This window comes from Cyphomyrmex costatus, unplaced genomic scaffold, assembly GCF_001594065.2.
Source record: "Cyphomyrmex costatus isolate MS0001 unplaced genomic scaffold, Ccosl1.0 scaffold474, whole genome shotgun sequence".
Classification (NCBI taxonomy): Eukaryota; Metazoa; Arthropoda; class Insecta; order Hymenoptera; family Formicidae; genus Cyphomyrmex; species Cyphomyrmex costatus.
In genome coordinates this window covers 1743988-1761586 of record NW_017279009.1, presented here as the reverse complement: position 1 = coordinate 1761586, position 17599 = coordinate 1743988, and the positions used below count along the sequence as shown (strand labels likewise).

At 32.0% G+C, this 17599-nt stretch overlaps 1 protein-coding gene across 1 annotated transcript; it reads right to left on the bottom strand.

The window, feature by feature from the left end:
• Positions 1 to 1649: 1649 nt before the first annotated feature.
• On the bottom strand, positions 1650 to 16663 carry LOC108777874 (uncharacterized). Its single transcript, XM_018544857.1, has 4 exons — positions 16461 to 16663; positions 15957 to 16032; positions 3326 to 6834; positions 1650 to 2323 (listed from the first exon to the last, which is right to left on the bottom strand). The coding sequence occupies exons 2-4, from the start codon at positions 16014 to 16016 to the stop codon at positions 1699 to 1701; spliced, it is 4194 nt and encodes a 1397-aa protein (XP_018400359.1). The 5' UTR covers positions 16017 to 16032; positions 16461 to 16663; the 3' UTR covers positions 1650 to 1698.
• Positions 16664 to 17599: the final 936 nt, after the last annotated feature.

The window sequence follows — 17599 nt, the reverse complement described above, 5'->3', positions numbered from 1 at the left end:
GAGGGAGGGAGAGAGGGAGAAGAAGATAGAGATAAGAAGGGAGACAGAGAGCTAATTGAAGAAAGGAGAGAGTTGAAAAATGGGAGAGAGAGAGAGAGAAAATAGAAGAAAGAAGGGATAAAAAGAAACGAAAGAAAAGAAGAACAGAGAATTAAGATTTTACAATAAAATTATTTAAAAAATTACAGTAAAATTCACAAATAAAAATTAGTTTTTATTGATTTTTAATAGCAATTTTTAAACAGACAATTGGTAATAAGCACGATTTAGTTGTAATACAACAATATATTTACACGCTTAAACACAAAGATATCGTGCGCTACTTACAAAAAAGAATTGTATTATTCCTACTTATTTTTATATATATGTACGAAAAACTTAAAAAATATTTAAAGAAATCCTAAAGACGTCTGTTTTTCTGACCGAATATTTTTCTAATAAGTATTTTTCTAACTGCTTTCATATAAACACTTTACATGTACGCACATTTAAAAATCGTTTTCTGCAATGAAAGTATAAACGGTAATATTATTCAAATCAGTTGACTTTATACCGAAAACAAAAAATGTTGGAAAATTAGTTTCGTTATCGGCTCCTAGTCTTGATTTAATTACACTGACTTATAACATTATTTGCTTCCTGAACAATTTTATACTTCATATAAATAAAATAATTTCAGTTTTGACTAGAACTTACACGAATAAACACTATTCATAAAATTAAACTTAGATATCTAATATGAAAAATTAATTAAAAAATTTGTACACCTATGTGCATATTGATGTAGAGATGTGCCAATAATACGTAAACTGTATGTGTAAGTTCTATTGAATCGGTAAAACAGACAACATTAGGATTTTCTTAACTACAATATATAATTAATTAGATATATTTGGCGGTGATTAATGTAAGATTAATATCGAGATTAATATCTTATCAATATTATATTAATACAATATCTATTAATTAACATAAAATTGTTATATTACTATAATAGTACAATAAATAACACCCTAATGTGCACTTATATTATTTGATTAAATATGCTTATATTTGCTACAACGATATAACAAAAAATAAAATTTTTTAGAAAATGCGTCTTAAATTATTGAAATTATGTAATAATTTTGAAATTCAATTTTGGCCTAATAACTGATAGAAATAAAAGTATGTTTTTTTTTAAATTTGTTTTTTTGCAACTAAAAAAATGTCAATTTTTCCGTTATATCGTGTAACAAATGAGTGATACATTTACGCATTACCTCTAGTTTTTTATTCAAAGAATTTTATACAAATTGGTAATAACTAACTTATCCTACTTTTCTCGCATTTGTTTATAATTTAATTTTCTATTTGTTCAATAGTAAGTATATACATTTGTTTTGGTAAAACGGAATCAATATAGCTAACTAATCAGAATATTTAGTATTAATTAGGGATAATAAGTGTCCACATGTTACAATAAAGTTTATACATGTATACAATTTTATATATATATATATATATATATAAACTGCAACCAAAAAATTAGAGTTCCTTTCCCTCATTCAACTCTTTCTGTAACAAATTATCAAAACTGAAATAACATTTTTTTGCATTCTTATACAGTTTATTATTTATGAAATATTTTATGAATTGATGTATGCGTTTTTAACTGTATTTTAATGGCAAATATGATATAAAAATGATTTGTTCAATCTATACGAATTTTGATGCAGAATCCATAGGTAAATTTTCAATGAGTTTTGCAAGAGGTTTCACTCTTAATTTACCAATTTTATCATTCTGTTCTTTGTAATTAAGTGTTGTAACTTCGGCTGCTCCTTCATTTGATGTATTCTTAACATTACCACCATCATCTATAGTAATTGTTTCAAGAACCGTGCCTTTTTTGTTAATGTTTATCGGTGTTGGAGGAATACATACGTTGTTAACTTTTGTCTGCTGTGAGTTTGGGATATATATATAATATGTATGAGAGTTTCTCAAGTGCCACTTATACTTAGTCTCATTAGGGAAAGTACATGGACACAATAAACATTTTATTATAGAGATTTTCTGAGATTCATTCACCTGTGGGACAGGTTCATTAGTTCGTAATTCATCAGTTCGAATGGAAACGATGGAGTCTGCATGAGCATATTTGAGATGTGCATGGAAGAACACCAAAGATGGGTATTGTAGCGGACATAATGGGCATGAGTAACTATGATCAATGACATGACTGTTCACTGATTCAGATTTCTGATTTGTAATTTCATTGCTTTTCCCAGATTTTGGCATAACACGTTTTAATGTTGGTAAGGGACTAGTTGGTAAAATAGGTGTTGATTTGGATTTATTAATTATTATAGATCCCTTCGCTAATGAATTAGTTTTAAACTCGTTGGTCAAACCAGACTTTAAAGAAATTTCATAATCTTTTTGGAGATTATTAATTGATCCAAGTAGAATTGAAGTGTTATCTTTGGATTTATTATTGGATACAGTTTTATATATTGTTGATTCATGAGATAAAACTGGAGTGCTATATTTATATTTAATATTTGGTGCAAAAATCCTAGAAGATGTAGTTGTAACGGATGAAGGTACTGAGACATTTGTTTTTGATTTCATATTCGGTGCAAAAATTCTACGCGTCGAAGTACTGTTAGCTTTTTTAAAATATGGATTACTATTAGCTTTTTTAACATATGGAATTGCCTTCTCTATAACTGTATTTTTCGAATATATATTTTTAAAGTTTAATAATTCAACAGTTTGATTGTTTCTTCCATTTGTAGTCATAGTAATTGGGTTATTAATTGGTTGAACCGTAATTGGGTTATTAACTGGTTGAATCATAATTGGATTATTAACTGGTTGAATCATAATTGGGTTATTAACTGGTTGAATCGTAATTGGGTTATTAACTGGTTGAATCGTAATTGGGTTATTAACTGGTTGAATCGTCGGTTTTTGAAGAAGATTAGGTAACTTAGTTTCAGTTGATGATGACGATGACAGTGACGATGTTGATGGTATTTGACTATTTTCAAATGGTTCCTGAATACTATTGCTATTAATAATGGGAAGAGCAAGTTTTAAAGCAGCTTGTTCAGCTATCATATCATCCATATGAACATGAACAATATGTGTTTGGACAGTGTTAGGAGTAGAGAACTTCATATCACAAAATAAGCACTTGTATTCAGTTATGTTACATGTATTGTTCTTAGATTTATCTGGTTGTATTACATCTGAAGATAATAGCTGGTTACAGTTCTTCCAATTATCCGTATTATTGCTGGTAATATTTGAGTGGAAATGTTTTTCGTGACATTTCAACGAAATAGCAGTTTCTAGAATTTCGCCACAAATTTGACATAAATGTCCGTTATCAACATCCCAACAAGAGTGAGTTAATTTCTTATGTTGATTAAGAAAATCAAGTGCTCTGCATCGTCTATTACACTTGTCACATTTAAAATCGCCATCATTAGAATAAAATTCTTTGTGTTTTATGAAATGATCCATGTTTTTACATTTTATTTGACAAATTTGACAAGTATACTTATTGGACAAGTGTTCATTTTGTTTTCCTTGATCTGTAGAACAATTTCTAATCTGTTTTGGGACGTTGAATGAATAATCCAGGCTTCTGTTGTTGATATCTTCAGATTCTTCAGCAGTCTCAACTAAATTCACTTCATTCGAATGCACATGCATATTGTGTGAATAAAAATGTGACTCATGATTGAATCCCTCATGACATATGTCGCAGATGTAATTGTACGACTTGCGTTTATCCGCTGGACAATGTTTAAGTTTATTATGATGATGAAACATGTACATTCCTTGAAAGTTTTGTTCACAGAATGAACATGTGAATATATGTTTTTTGTAATAGTACATTCGATGCTCAACGTAGCGATCATGAGTTTCAAATACCAAATTACAAACATTACATATTGCGGTATGGGTAATTGATTCGTTAGATTTCTCTTGATTTTTATTAGAATCGCGCGTGAGCGAATTGAGTACTTGTTGACCATGTAAGTGTAATATATGAGACCGAAGATCATATTTTTTAGAAAAACCTTGGTTACAGAATACGCAATGGAAATTGTAAGTTTGTGAAATATATGGTACGTGCGCTGCAGTGATATGTGTTTGCAAAAATCGTTTAGAACTAAATCCAGTGCCACACAATGGACAAACATCTGAGGTAACACTAAAACTGCGTATATGTATCTCCAAATTCTTGGAAGTTTGAAATTGCTTTCCACATATATCGCAAGGAAAATTGACAATTTTTGTTGTAATGTCACTCATTTGCTTATTCGTGACATCTTGATTACTTTTTATGGAATCATTTTTTAAAAGTTTTTCAGAGTGTTGTGATTCGTTAACAGTTTTGATTTCCTCCTTAATTAAGTTATTATTAACAAGAATGTTTCCATTAACTTCATTAATTTTCGGTTCTTTTTCACTATGAAGTGATATTTGATGTTCATTCGTTTTTTTTACATAATCGTTATGTAACGGATTACACGAATCATCTGAATTAATTACTTCATCACATATAAGTGTATTTTCATCTGTCTTCTCAGTTTTTATTTCAAAAATATCCTTCGAATATGAATGATCTTCTTCCATGGAATTTTGTTGATTTTCTTCTTGTACCGTACGACTTTGATGTTTCTTTAAAGATGTTCGCGACAAGAATGTCTCGTCACAATGAAAATCTTTAGATTTTTTGGTCAGATTACATTCTAATTCAATATCTAATAAATATTGATCGTCCTGTCGTTGAATATACTTCAGACAATGACCATTTAAGTGTTGCTTCAACGCTTTATAATCAGGTAATAACATATAACAAACACAACATTGGTTATGTTTAGAAACATGTTTGTGTAGATAATGCTGAAGTAATTTATGCTTCAGCGTATAACGTGCACCACATATGCTTGACATGTATGCTATATGAGACGATTTAATATGTATACGTTTGGCCAATTTTGAAGGGAATCTCTCGTCACAAACTTTACACAAAAAATCATTGTCATTGTGTTCCTCGACATTTGATGTTTTTTCTTTTATATTTACAGTTGGAACTGTTAAACGTTCCAAAGAAATCTCAACATTTTTTAGCTTCACTTCATTTTGTACATCATTTTCTTGAACGTTGCATTCAGGAGTAAGACAAGTGTTTTTCATAGCTTCAAAAGCAGAAATTTGATGAGAATTTCTTGGTTGTTCATCACATCTTGTTAAAGATATTGTACACTTCTTGCATTTAAACTGAGCCATAATAATTTTCCAATCCACTTTAGAAGTTACCTTTTCTAAATCATTTACATTTTCTTTCCTGTTAATATTAAATTCTGTATCAAATCGGAACTTTTCAGATACTCTTTTGCTTTTCCTTATTCTTAAATTAGAACTTGCTTCCATAGAAGAGGCTCCATTTAAAGATCGTAAACAGTAAGGTATTCCACGATCATATGAAATAATATTACTTGTTTTATCTTCAGTTATTTTATCTTCGATAGTCGCATCAGAAAGATTGTCCAGAAAAGACTTCATCATTTCAACATCCGCATGTAGTTTTACAAATGGCTTTTTATGCGTTTCATGTTTCGTACTTTGTTTCTGAATAGAATATACCGTTTGTTTTGAAAAACTATCTAATTGTGTAGATGAGGAATTACATTGTCCAATTTGTTCTTCTGAAAGTTTTTCTATTTGATCATCATGATGCAAAGCGCACGTAGGAAAATCATCTTCCATAATATTTAATTTATTTGGATTAAATTTAATATCGTGTTTCTTTTTGCAAAGATCAAGATATTCCGTTAATGTTGGTTGCCGTAACCTTTTAATTTGCGATATTTCATTATTGAATAATTTTGCAGTTCTTGATTCTTCAGCATTCATTACATTACCATCACGAGATTTATTTATATCATTTGTAAGTACTGTTGAAGTACTCATGTTTTTTGATTGAACAAAATTTGAACATAATGATTCATTTGCATTAGTTTTTAAAATATTATCTTTAAGAGATGTACTTGCGCTAATAATCTCGAATTTGAAAGTTTCATGTTTAAAAGTGTCATTAACACATATTAAATCATTATGTCCGTGAAATAAGTGGGATTGTAAAAGCAATTTATTCTTAAAAATACGATTACAAAAATTACAACTGTATGAAGATAACTGTCCACGTATGTTAATATAGCACATACAAGACTTTGATTCATCACTAGCTACGAAATATTTATTACAAGCCCTGCACTTATTACTTTTATCAAGTTCGTAATATTGTTTATGTAGTTTCTGATGTTGAAGACAGGGAAATTTTCTAAAACATATGTCACATGGAAATTCTTCCTTTTTTAATTTTTTCTTATGTGGTATTTTTGTCTTACAATGTAATGTAATGCTTTGTTTTTTTTCTGCTGTAACATTTTCGGTTACTGAACATAATGCACTAGTGTCTTCATTGCTAAAAATTTCATTAGAATATTTTCGTTTTTTAAAACGTGATGAGATATTATCTATTTCTTTCTTTGTTTTTACATTTTTACGATCTGTATTAACAGTATTAGTTACGTCGTTTGAATATGCATCATGACCATTCGATGAATGTCTGTTTTTTGTGTCATTCATGCTTTGACATGAATTATCATTGTTAGATAATGATTTGTCCCAATAATGATGATAATCATGATCAATTAAACTAAAATGATTTTTAACTATAGTATCATCTTCGTTTGTATCAGAATTCGATGGTGTATCAATAGGTTCTTCCTTAATCTTCATCCCATTTTGGATATCTATATCAAGCTGAAAAACACATAATCAATATTATCAATGGTTCTTCCTAAATCTGCTTTGATAATAAAATTTTTTTAATCTCATAAATATAAAAAAAACTAATTTAAGAAAATATAAATATAAAAAGACAAAAAATGTAACTATTAATAACGTAAATAAACGTCTTAGCATCACAAACAATGCCTTGTGGAATGAATTTAGAAGTATTCTTTCTGTTCTAATTAACTGCTCTACAAATTAAGGAGGTTCGAGCGTTAGTCGAAATCCAATTTAGAGACTTATTTTTTAATATAATGTAGATAAACACTGTATACAAATAATTCCACAATTTGAACAATATTGACCATACAGTTTTTTTGTAATATCATTCTGAAATTGACCATTTTAACATAGCGTCTTATGGGAGACAGTCGTTTCAAAGTAGATAATCATTGATTTATACGCACTCAGCAAATTTAGGACTTTAAAAAACTAGGATTTGACAGATGAAATATGTTGATATTTACGTACGTTGATTATTGAATTGTGTACAAAACAGGACAATCGGATTTGACCGTATGGATTTAAGTTTTATTGTCACAAAGTTTATCTTTACCTCACGGATCATATTAGTAGTAACAGATAATAGTAACAGACTTGGCAACGCTGCAGTGCACAGCTGATACGAAGCCGACAAAAGCAGCAATGACATTCTCTCTCCATTCCATTTTCCTTTTTATACAAAATCGGTCTTTATACCGATTCTGTATTTCTCCCTTATAACTCGCCATGATCGCCATAATCTGTCACTGCTACTGAATTATATACTAATGGAAAACGCTCTGCTCTCTGAAACGGCGTAATAAACAGAGACAGCTACTTTAGGTATCGCTGTCCTTCATGCACATTCGACTGTCGTACATTCAGAATCAAAAGTATTGTTGATCCGAAGATTCAGAAGTGAATCGGTTTAGTTAATGAAATGCGCGGACGCATGGAAAACACTCTTGATTCAGACTGTGCCAACAAGGACAAAGTAACCTAAACTGACTCTCTCTGTCTATTCAGGCGGATGGCCTCAGAGCGCTTTCCATTAGTATAGTTCAGTAGTCACTACCCGTCACGTCGCGAAGTGCAACGTTGCCAAGTGTATACTCGATTTCTCGAGTCGTTGACAATCTTATACATTTGTTAATATTCTATTCACTAATAATTTACTAAGAATACAGCACATAAATAATATCCACAATTTGTTACAGTAACATTGCACATGATTCTGAAGTGCTATAATGACAATTTTTTTCAGTTGCATTTTTGATTCCAAAGTAACGCTCGAACCTCCTTAAGTATTAACGTACGGATATAATAAACATGAACATGCGCTGTTAGTATCTTTGATGAGGTGAGGAAAAGAGATGTGTCGATAGAAAATAGGTTTAAATGTTTTTGAAAAAATGCATTATTTGAACAAATGTTTTAAATAATAAAAATTACTTGGTTTTAAAGAGCAAAAAATTGTAATTTTGAGATAATTCCAACATTATGTACTATTTTACAGAGAAGTCTCAACAACATATTAAAATGGCTCAAAAACTGGATAATCAAAGCTAAATCAAATCTGTGACGTTTACCACCAGACAAATCGAAATCTGTGACGTTTACCACCAGACGAAAAACTTGTCCAACTGTGTATCTTAACGATATACAAATTCCTCAAGCTAATGAAGCTAAATATTTAGGATTTTACTTGGATAGACGACTCACTTGACAAACATATATCATCACTAAGAGGAAAACAATTGGAGCTCAGCTAAGAGAACTTTACTGGCTCATGTGTAGGAATTTACACTCTCTCAAGAAAATATTGCTTTATAAGTGCACTATTACGCTTATCTGGACATATGGAGTGCAATTATGAAACACAACTGCCAATTCGAACATTGAGATCTTGCAACGATTTTAATCAAAAATACTTCAAATAATTACCAATTCACCATGATATGTAACAATAGACTCAATCATGACCTAAACATTCCCATTGTCAAAGAAGAAGTTAAAACCAGGGTATCGATCATGAAACTTTTTCCCTGGAATGAAAAGTGAAAAGTGAAAGTTTTTATCATTGAAGTTAATGGAGAAATTTTTCACTTTTCACTTTTCATCCTAGGGAAAAAGTTTCATGATCGATACCCAGAATTGAAGCATATCAAAATCGTATACAGGCTCATCCCAATGCCTATGAATCCCAACTATTGAATATTGAACCTAGAAAAATATTTCACATACTGAAGAGAAAGGAAGCTTCTTAAGATCTAATCAACGACAAGAAATAAATATATGATGGATGAGCCACTGGACTCATACCATGCTTGCCTACTTATTTAGTTAGTTCCGACCCAACTATTGCTTAATGTCTATATTAGACAGATTGCTGTGTCACTAAAAAAAGTTTTATATACAAGGTGTTCGAAAATTCAACAGATTAACTTTCAGAGATTGTCGGAGGTACCAAAAGAATTATTTTTTGCAAATGGACCTAGGACAAAAGTAGGAAGTAACAAGATCTATTTACTGACCTTATGACTAGACTCTGTGTATAGAGGCTTTACACATCATCTTGTGCATATCGCTAATTGGTTAATTTAATATAAAACATTTTCATTGGTAAAACAGTGAAAAATTATAATACTAGGCACCGGCTGATATAAGTGGTATGTGCAATCGGGAATTTAGATTAATAGGACCTTCTATTGCCGCGTAAAACCAACCATTAGGATTACAAAAAAAATACCTTTCCGTTATCCTGTAATATTTTGTGCTGTCTGAGCTATAATAATAACTATTAGCACAGTTTGAAGAGATGCTGGCATCAGAGAGAAACCTGAGAGCGGCCTTATTGTGAAACTCTTATACTAGCGCACTGTCCATTTTCCTGATATGGAAATGAGGTACTGTATGAGTAGTAATCTATTCAGAAAAGAGTTATGCACCTGAATTTCTAAAGACTTCACCGGATTTCATCAAACTTCATGGATTGTTATGGACTTCATCGGACTATGTTGAATTTTACCGGACTTCGAAGAATTCATCAGGTAGCCGGATTTCATTGGATTTTAGTTTAGTACAGTTTGATCGTATCGAACTTTATCGGACTTCGAGAAATGTTATCTGACGCGCTGTGCATCAAAATTTGAGAGTGGTTGTCCTCTCATACCATAGCAGTTTTTGAAAATAATAATCAATCTTATCAGCTCTTATTAGCACACGTACTACATAATAATGCAATCCTGATTTCATATCGATCATAAAAAATTTCATATAAAAACGAAAAAATTGGTAAATTACAGTTTCGTTATCGACTTCTAGTGTTTACTTATAACAACATATAATTTATATAAAAATTTTATACTTTAAACTTATAAAACAAACTTTGTCTGAACTTATCGTCAAATTTAGTACAATTGTATTAAATTGGGTACATTTTTAATTATATTAGCATCTTGGTACTATATTGCAGAAAACAGACAGCAAATAAAAGATAAATAAAATTTTTTGAAAGCTTTTGATCTAATCTGGTATATTTTTAATTGTACAATTTATTTTTTGGTTCCGACAACACTGTTCGAACTAGAGATTAAGGTGCGTCAACTAAATCCCGACAAAATTAAATTTTCCTTTACGTGTGATTTTATGCAATAAATGTCTGTTGGCGCTCGAGTAAATCAGATGTTTGTATGGAACGTGTATATAGAAGGTGATATTAACCTGGTGAGGCAGAATGTTCACGTCCTAAGTGTCATTTCCAATAAGGGTAACATCAAGCCGCTTTATTCTTTTAAAAAAGAAGAAATCATCACGAAGAAGGTTTAGTTGCAGATTTTGAGGACTGTAGTGAAATTATTGAAGGAAACTACGATCTACGATTACGAAAGGCCGTACATTCCTCAACAAAACGGCGCATCAGCTCACACAGACCATTTAGTATAAAATTGGTTTTCCTACATGGACGCGTTTTGGTCCAAAGAATTCTGATCTCCCAACAGACCAGGTTTAAACATCCTAGATTATAATATTTTATTTGGAGCATTACTAGAAATGTATCTAACAAGTTCAGACTCCCCAACGTGGCAACCCTTCAAACCATTATTGAGACAGCATTCATGAATTTAGACAAAGATGGTTAAAGAGAACGTACTCGCGCTATACGTAAAGAATCGAAATAAATGGGGGTTATACTGAGTAACAGAATTCAGAGAAGACCTCTCAAGTGACGTACAAAAAATGTTTGTGTATTGTTAAGTTTTTTCTGAATAAAATAGTGTTTTTATAAACTTCTCTCTCTCTCTCTCTCTCTTCTCTCTCCCCCCCCCCCCTCCCCAGATTTAGCTGACGCAATTTTTTTGGTGATTCTAGAGATGAAAAAAAAAGACCCGTGTCCCGGTGTTTGATTGAATAGTATTGAATAATATTATATATATAATATATTACTACTAAAAGTAACTGATATATTATTAATTAAAGGTGCCAGCTCAAAGTGAATTTTTTTTGTTATGTGCAGTAGAAGGAATACAGTGTGTACCTATAATATAATTAGAACAAAAAGGATACTCAAAAATTTAAATCTTTTTATCTAATAGTAATATATTACCATGAAAAGTAACTGATATGTTACTAATAAAGGTGCCAGTACAAAGTAAACATACATAAAATGTATGTAACTTTCGGCCGAATTTCGAATCGCCTTAACCTTCCGCTTAACGCCCTCACCGCCCCGTGCGCGGTCCAAATGTCGCACGGCTCGAGTATTATTACGTATATTATATATTATTATTAGATAATCATCTAAAATTTTAAAGGTTTTTGAGGATCCTTTTTTGAATACGGCTTGACCTTTTTATTTTTAACGATATAATTTTTTTTAGGATATCACTTATTTTTTATAGTACAGATATATAAAAAATATATATGAAAAAAAAAAATGATTTTAAAATATTATTATAACGAAAGAAAGTGAAAAACGGCGAAAAGAAGGAGTGGGGAGGGGGAGGGGGTGCGATGGGTCGAGGTTGGTGGAGGTGTGAATAACTTCTATTGCACATAACGCCCTCTAGAGGCGCCATTCAAGCGAAATATTGCACAGTTATACTCTACTCGGCAAGACCTTTCCAACGATATATATTTTGTATCAATTCGCGATTATCACTTTGGCCACTTCTCTTGTGAGTGTTGATGATTTACATTCCACAACTTAATTACGGTCACTTCTATGTTCAGGTCCTAATTTTAAGAACTCAATACTGTAATCCATAGTCCAAGCCGTTCTCTTTATACAAATACATTATGGACTATATGAATCAAATATTGGCAGCAATTGACAGTTTTAAACGCTATATTGGATCAAGATCTAGTAAAACAAACTTAAATTTCATAAATTTTTTTATTTTCATCGTAACAAGATGTCGAAACAATTAAATAAATAAAATTCTGAAAAATAATCACGATTAGTTGGTAAAACAGACGACTTTAGGATCTCCTAAAGTTTTATGTCTATGGGGCTAGAAATCGGTCCGAAACCTCAGAAAGAGAAAGAACAAACTTTTAAACAATTCAGTCAAATGATCAATGAAATTAATTCAATTCTTTTTTCACCCAAAATCTCAAATTAATTTTTAGCAGAGAAATTTGAGCCTGAACATTGCCTCAATCGAATAAAACCTACACAGAAATTTAGTGTACAACACATTGCCTAGCTTTTTTCGTGTACCAAACCTCATACGGTAATACACGTTTTTGTGGCTCTCTTCCAAACTATTACGTGCATTATAGACAAGAACAAACGTGATAACTGTGACGTAGAGCATAACATGGCTGATTTCTATAAAGATTCAGGATTCAAATCCATCCAGAACACAAAAGTTTAATTAGATCGCCACCTCTCGGATGGCAATGGCAAACTCAGAGAATATTTACCATCATCGCTCGAAACTGACGTTAAAAACTGTAGGTTCCCTATGCACATGATAGATACATATATATGCATCGATTCCCTAAGTTGAGGGTTGGACATTAGACTCACAACCTAATTTCAGAAAAATCATTATTTCGAAAACCTCATCTCCCGATGAGGAGGGGAGGCCAAAACCCGATTTGGACTGTAGTGCCATAAAAGAAGAAAACAAAGACGAACAATCATTACAGGATTACCACAAAATTGTAATCATAAAATTCCCTGACATTTCCCTGAGTTACTGACAAAATTTCGAGATATTCCCTAACCTCGAATGATACATACTTAGCAATTTTCATGTAATTTCCAACAATTTGTAATTCCCTGTCATTTCCCTGACTTCCCTGACTTGTGGCAACCCTGAATATGCTAACCACTCTCAACACTCTCACTCCCATCCCCACTCCACCTCCACCTCTATTCCAACACACATACGTCCGCGCGCGCATTTTTATATGAAAAAGATGCATAAAAATCTAAGCTTCGTGTGTGTGTGTGTGTGTGTGTGTGTGTGTGTGTGTGTGCGCGCGCGCGCGTGCGCGCACGGGCGCATCTGTTGTATATGCATCAATGGTACATTTATGATTTTAAATTTTCGTGCGTTCTCAGAATTATCCGGAATAAACGACGTGGACGTGACGGACGTTTCATTCCTTTGGGATGCTTGATTTTCGTGAGTCCTCTTGCATGGGAATAGGGATGGGAGTGGGGGTGGGAGTGGGAATAAGGGTGGTGAGAGTGGTTAGCATATTGTTATTTAAAATCTCAAGATTTATTACAGAAACCTGATTTTGAGGCATTAATAAAATAAAACTTTAAATGACTACAACAAAAAGACTAGTCATTTTCAAGCTTTGTGCCTATGGATACTTTTGATAAATGAGTCAAGAATTATGATATATTAAAGTTTTACCCAATTTTACCGAGGGCTAAAACCCTATGATTTTGTGCGGGGTCCTTTAGGAAGGTTCCGATTGCCTACATGCACGATTGCACATTGCTCGCTGATTGGCCAATTTAAAAATAATATAACCTCATTGATAAAGCAGAGAAAAGTTATTAGGTACCGGTCGATGTGAGTGCAATCGGGAATGTAGACAAACGGAATTGTCCCGAAAATTTAGAATGCACTTGACGTAACCTATATATTTTCAGTACTGGTAGTAAATTTTGGAATCAACCATAGTAATCGAATTAGATAGGAGTATTGATTGAATAAAGGAAAGCAACGATAAAAGGTTTATTCGCGTGTTTAAGGTTCCTGAATACTCAGCCAAGAACTCCGTGTTGATGGGTAGCGACACCGAATCAGTCGGTGGCTAGCAAAACTGGTAGTACGCTACTGGTTATACACACAATTGCAAGCTCATGTCCGTGTGCTCATTTTCGGGTAGAAGGGGAGCGCACAGACATGGGTTCATGCTTGTGTGTGTGTATAGCGCCTCGCCATGGTAAAAGTCTGAACTAATAGGCGTGAAAAAGTGATGTTTTGACGACAAATTTTTTCTTGCGTGCCATTTTGTCAATATTTGCTTATTTGTGAAAATGTGACTTCCCTCGTACTCGTGAAAGTCCTAAAAATTGGCGGAAACTGCAGTTATCGTGAAATTTTATACGTAAAAGCGAATATTTCACTCGTTTCATCAGCTGTCAAAATGTGTGATTCTGCCCGAGTATAGGCTCACTTTACGTGCCTTTTACGACCATTTACTGACCATCAGAAGAGAAAAGGACAGTTTCCGCCAATTTTCACAAGTATTTTTGAGCGATCTCGCCTTTTAAATTTATCCAAATTGTCTTTATTAAAAAATGGGACGCAAGAAAAATTAATGTGTTTTTCTCGCCTATGACGTCACAATTCCAACATGGCCGCCGCCAGTATTCAGGAGCCTTAAACGCTCCTAATCACTCCAACGAGTTTGTTTGAATAAGTAGAAGAGTTATGATATGAGCATATTGGTGAAAAGTAGAATAATACAAGTTGATACAATGATAGCGCTGATAGTATGCTCTTCAAACATTAAGAAAATCTTGAACATCGACAAGATGCTATTAAAGACCATTAACTCTAGATAATCTTTCGTTTCTATAAAAAAGCCTCCGAGGACCAGAAGATAACTGATATAAATTTGTGATTATTAAAACATAAACATTTCGATAATATATTATTAAATTCATATTTTTTTTGTTATATAAATGCTTCATAAATAAGTATGCATAATTATAATGCTATAATACTTTATATATTGCCGCAAAATTACATTTTTTTTCTCTGGAATTATCACCTTTAATAATTAAATTCCGACAATAATAAAGTCACAGTTATAAATATAAATCGAATATTATTGAGTTTGAAATAAATGTACATGTCTATGAAACTAATAAATCATAAAATTACTACTATATTATCAGAGTTTCTTACTTCTCAATTAAATTTCAATAGAGGGACATGAATTCCCATAATAAGAATATATTGGTCTTTAATAGTATTTCAGTGCCTTGGAATAAGAGTGGACTACGAATACTGCTTATTCAAGATTAACAATTGCATGATGCAATGGTACAACAGAAATCTACATGTAACATTATCATATGTTTCCTACTATACCGACTATTAAATCATGTTGTAGGTAGGTAAATGCCAATAACTAACAATGAGATATTAGTTACCTAATAAGTAGAAAAACAAATTTAATTAATATCTATATATTAATCACAGGTGATTTAATGCATCATCATTTTATTTTCTAAAATATGTGCATTATTGCACATATATCAGATTATATTATCCATATAAAATAAAAAATGACTTCATGATCTAAAATCTAACTTAACATTTAAAAAATTATCAGTTATATTATTTGGCATATTATTAACTATTAATATATACTATTTTAATAAAGTTACAACCTAATTTAATGTAAATTCTCAAATATGCATATCCATATAAATCATGTGTATACATGTGTGTATATGTATCGAATGTGAAGAGACTTCTTTCTTATAGAATATAGAAAAAGGAAAATAATCAACAAGATGGTGATTCAGTTCAAAGGATAAGAAAAAAATAAAAACAGTAAAAGAGAAGGAACTATATAATTGAAGAATATCAAATGTGTCATGTGTATCAAAACCAAGCACTTACTAGATTTGTAGACATGAGTACAGCGCTCACATCTCTTTCATATAGTTGAACTCGAGCCATATCAAGATGCTTCCTTCTGTAACATAGTAAATGATATATTAAGATCTATTGAATAAATGCAACATTTGTACAAAAATATAATTTAATTCAAAAACAGAAAATTTAATATAAGAGAATTAACAGATTAGCTATGTAATATTATGTTAACATTGCACAAAATACAAGACAAATTTTTATGATACAAAGAAAAACATGATCAATGTAAATACATAATACCAAATACATTGATGATTCAAAATTTAGTAATCTATAATATACATAGAATACAATAGGAGTATATGTATCAATGTATTGAATTCAATATAATTTTTACATTTTTCTTGTGTTTTGAAAAACAAATAGTTTCTTATTATGAAATACATGCAAAAATTTTGCATAATGTATCACATTTGTATTTGAAACGAAATAATAAAAAATAATCTTGGAACAGCAATGCATACATACCGTACCTGAATGTAAACGTGTTGAACTATTGACCAGGAAGGAAATTAACAGTTATAATTTATGTTGATTTCAAAATCACTAATTGCACATGCCTGCGATTGCATGTTCTCGCAAGAGTACAATATATCGTTTCACATGGAACGCAATTTAATCACCAAACTATTTACGAATCACACTCGCCTACAACACTGCGATCACCCAGCCACAGCCATACCAAGCTAGAACGTTACACAAAATGGCGGTGAGTTTAACGGATGTGATAAGTATACACGTAGGACGTACATACATGGTGACTCAGTCGGTCATATCGGATGGGCGATATATCGAGAATTATCGAGAGCGATATATCGAAAATAAATAATCGAATATAATGAATGCAAATCAAGATTTGTGAAGGCCTCTTTCACCAATTCCGATTAACAGGTAGAAATACCAACACAATTAATTTAATATATCAGAACATTTCTTTTTTTCTTTTTTCAGATAAACGATATTTAGTTCTCACGTTAGCAATCCAAACTCGACCCAGATCAGTTAACCGAGGAATCTGATATAAATTTCGAACTGTTTTATGAAGCAAAGTATTAATTGTAAAAGTTTGTTATCTACTGAGCTTGTTGGGTGCATTTAGTACGATGACCGCTCAGTGAGCTCTTGCTGACAGGCCAGCTCAGCGGTTGTTATATTGAGAGCTGAGGATGCCATCGCAAGCGACGTAATTTGCGTAAGCATAATTTACGTCAATCAATCAAATCATCTCAACTAAACTAATGCCTGATACAATTTCATTGATTCACGCAAGTTCCGCTTACGCAAGTTACGTCGCATGTGACGGCACCCTGCGAAAGCAGGTGCCTGTTATATCAGCTGTGATGAATTGCGCATGCGTTAGGATCACGTGTGCAAGCTCTTTAGGTATGTACTTTTACATAGAAGCGTCAGACTGGTATCCCATGGAGCGGAAATCTACAGTAGAATGGAACAGTCAGACCAATCACAGTCGCAGAAATGAAAGCAGAGTAATGATTGCTGAGTCATGATTGGTCTCACTGTTCCGTTCTACTGTAGATTTCCGCTCCATGGGACGTCCATAGACATAAGAAACCATAGACCGAGCGTAAGCCTGCGGGGTAATGCGA

Excerpts from the sequence above, each read along its gene's own strand:
- LOC108777874 (XM_018544857.1), bottom strand. The coding sequence starts at position 16,016 with ATGGCTCGAGTTCAACTATATGAAAGAGATGTGAGCGCTGTACTCATG. Across the intron at positions 6,835-15,956 it reads TACTCATGTCTACAAATCTA|CTTGATATAGATATCCAAAA; the intron begins GTAAGTGCTTGG and ends TGTGTTTTTCAG. Across the intron at positions 2,324-3,325 it reads CTAGAAACTGCTATTTCGTT|TATTTTACCAACTAGTCCCT; the intron begins GAAATGTCACGA and ends CAAATCAACACC.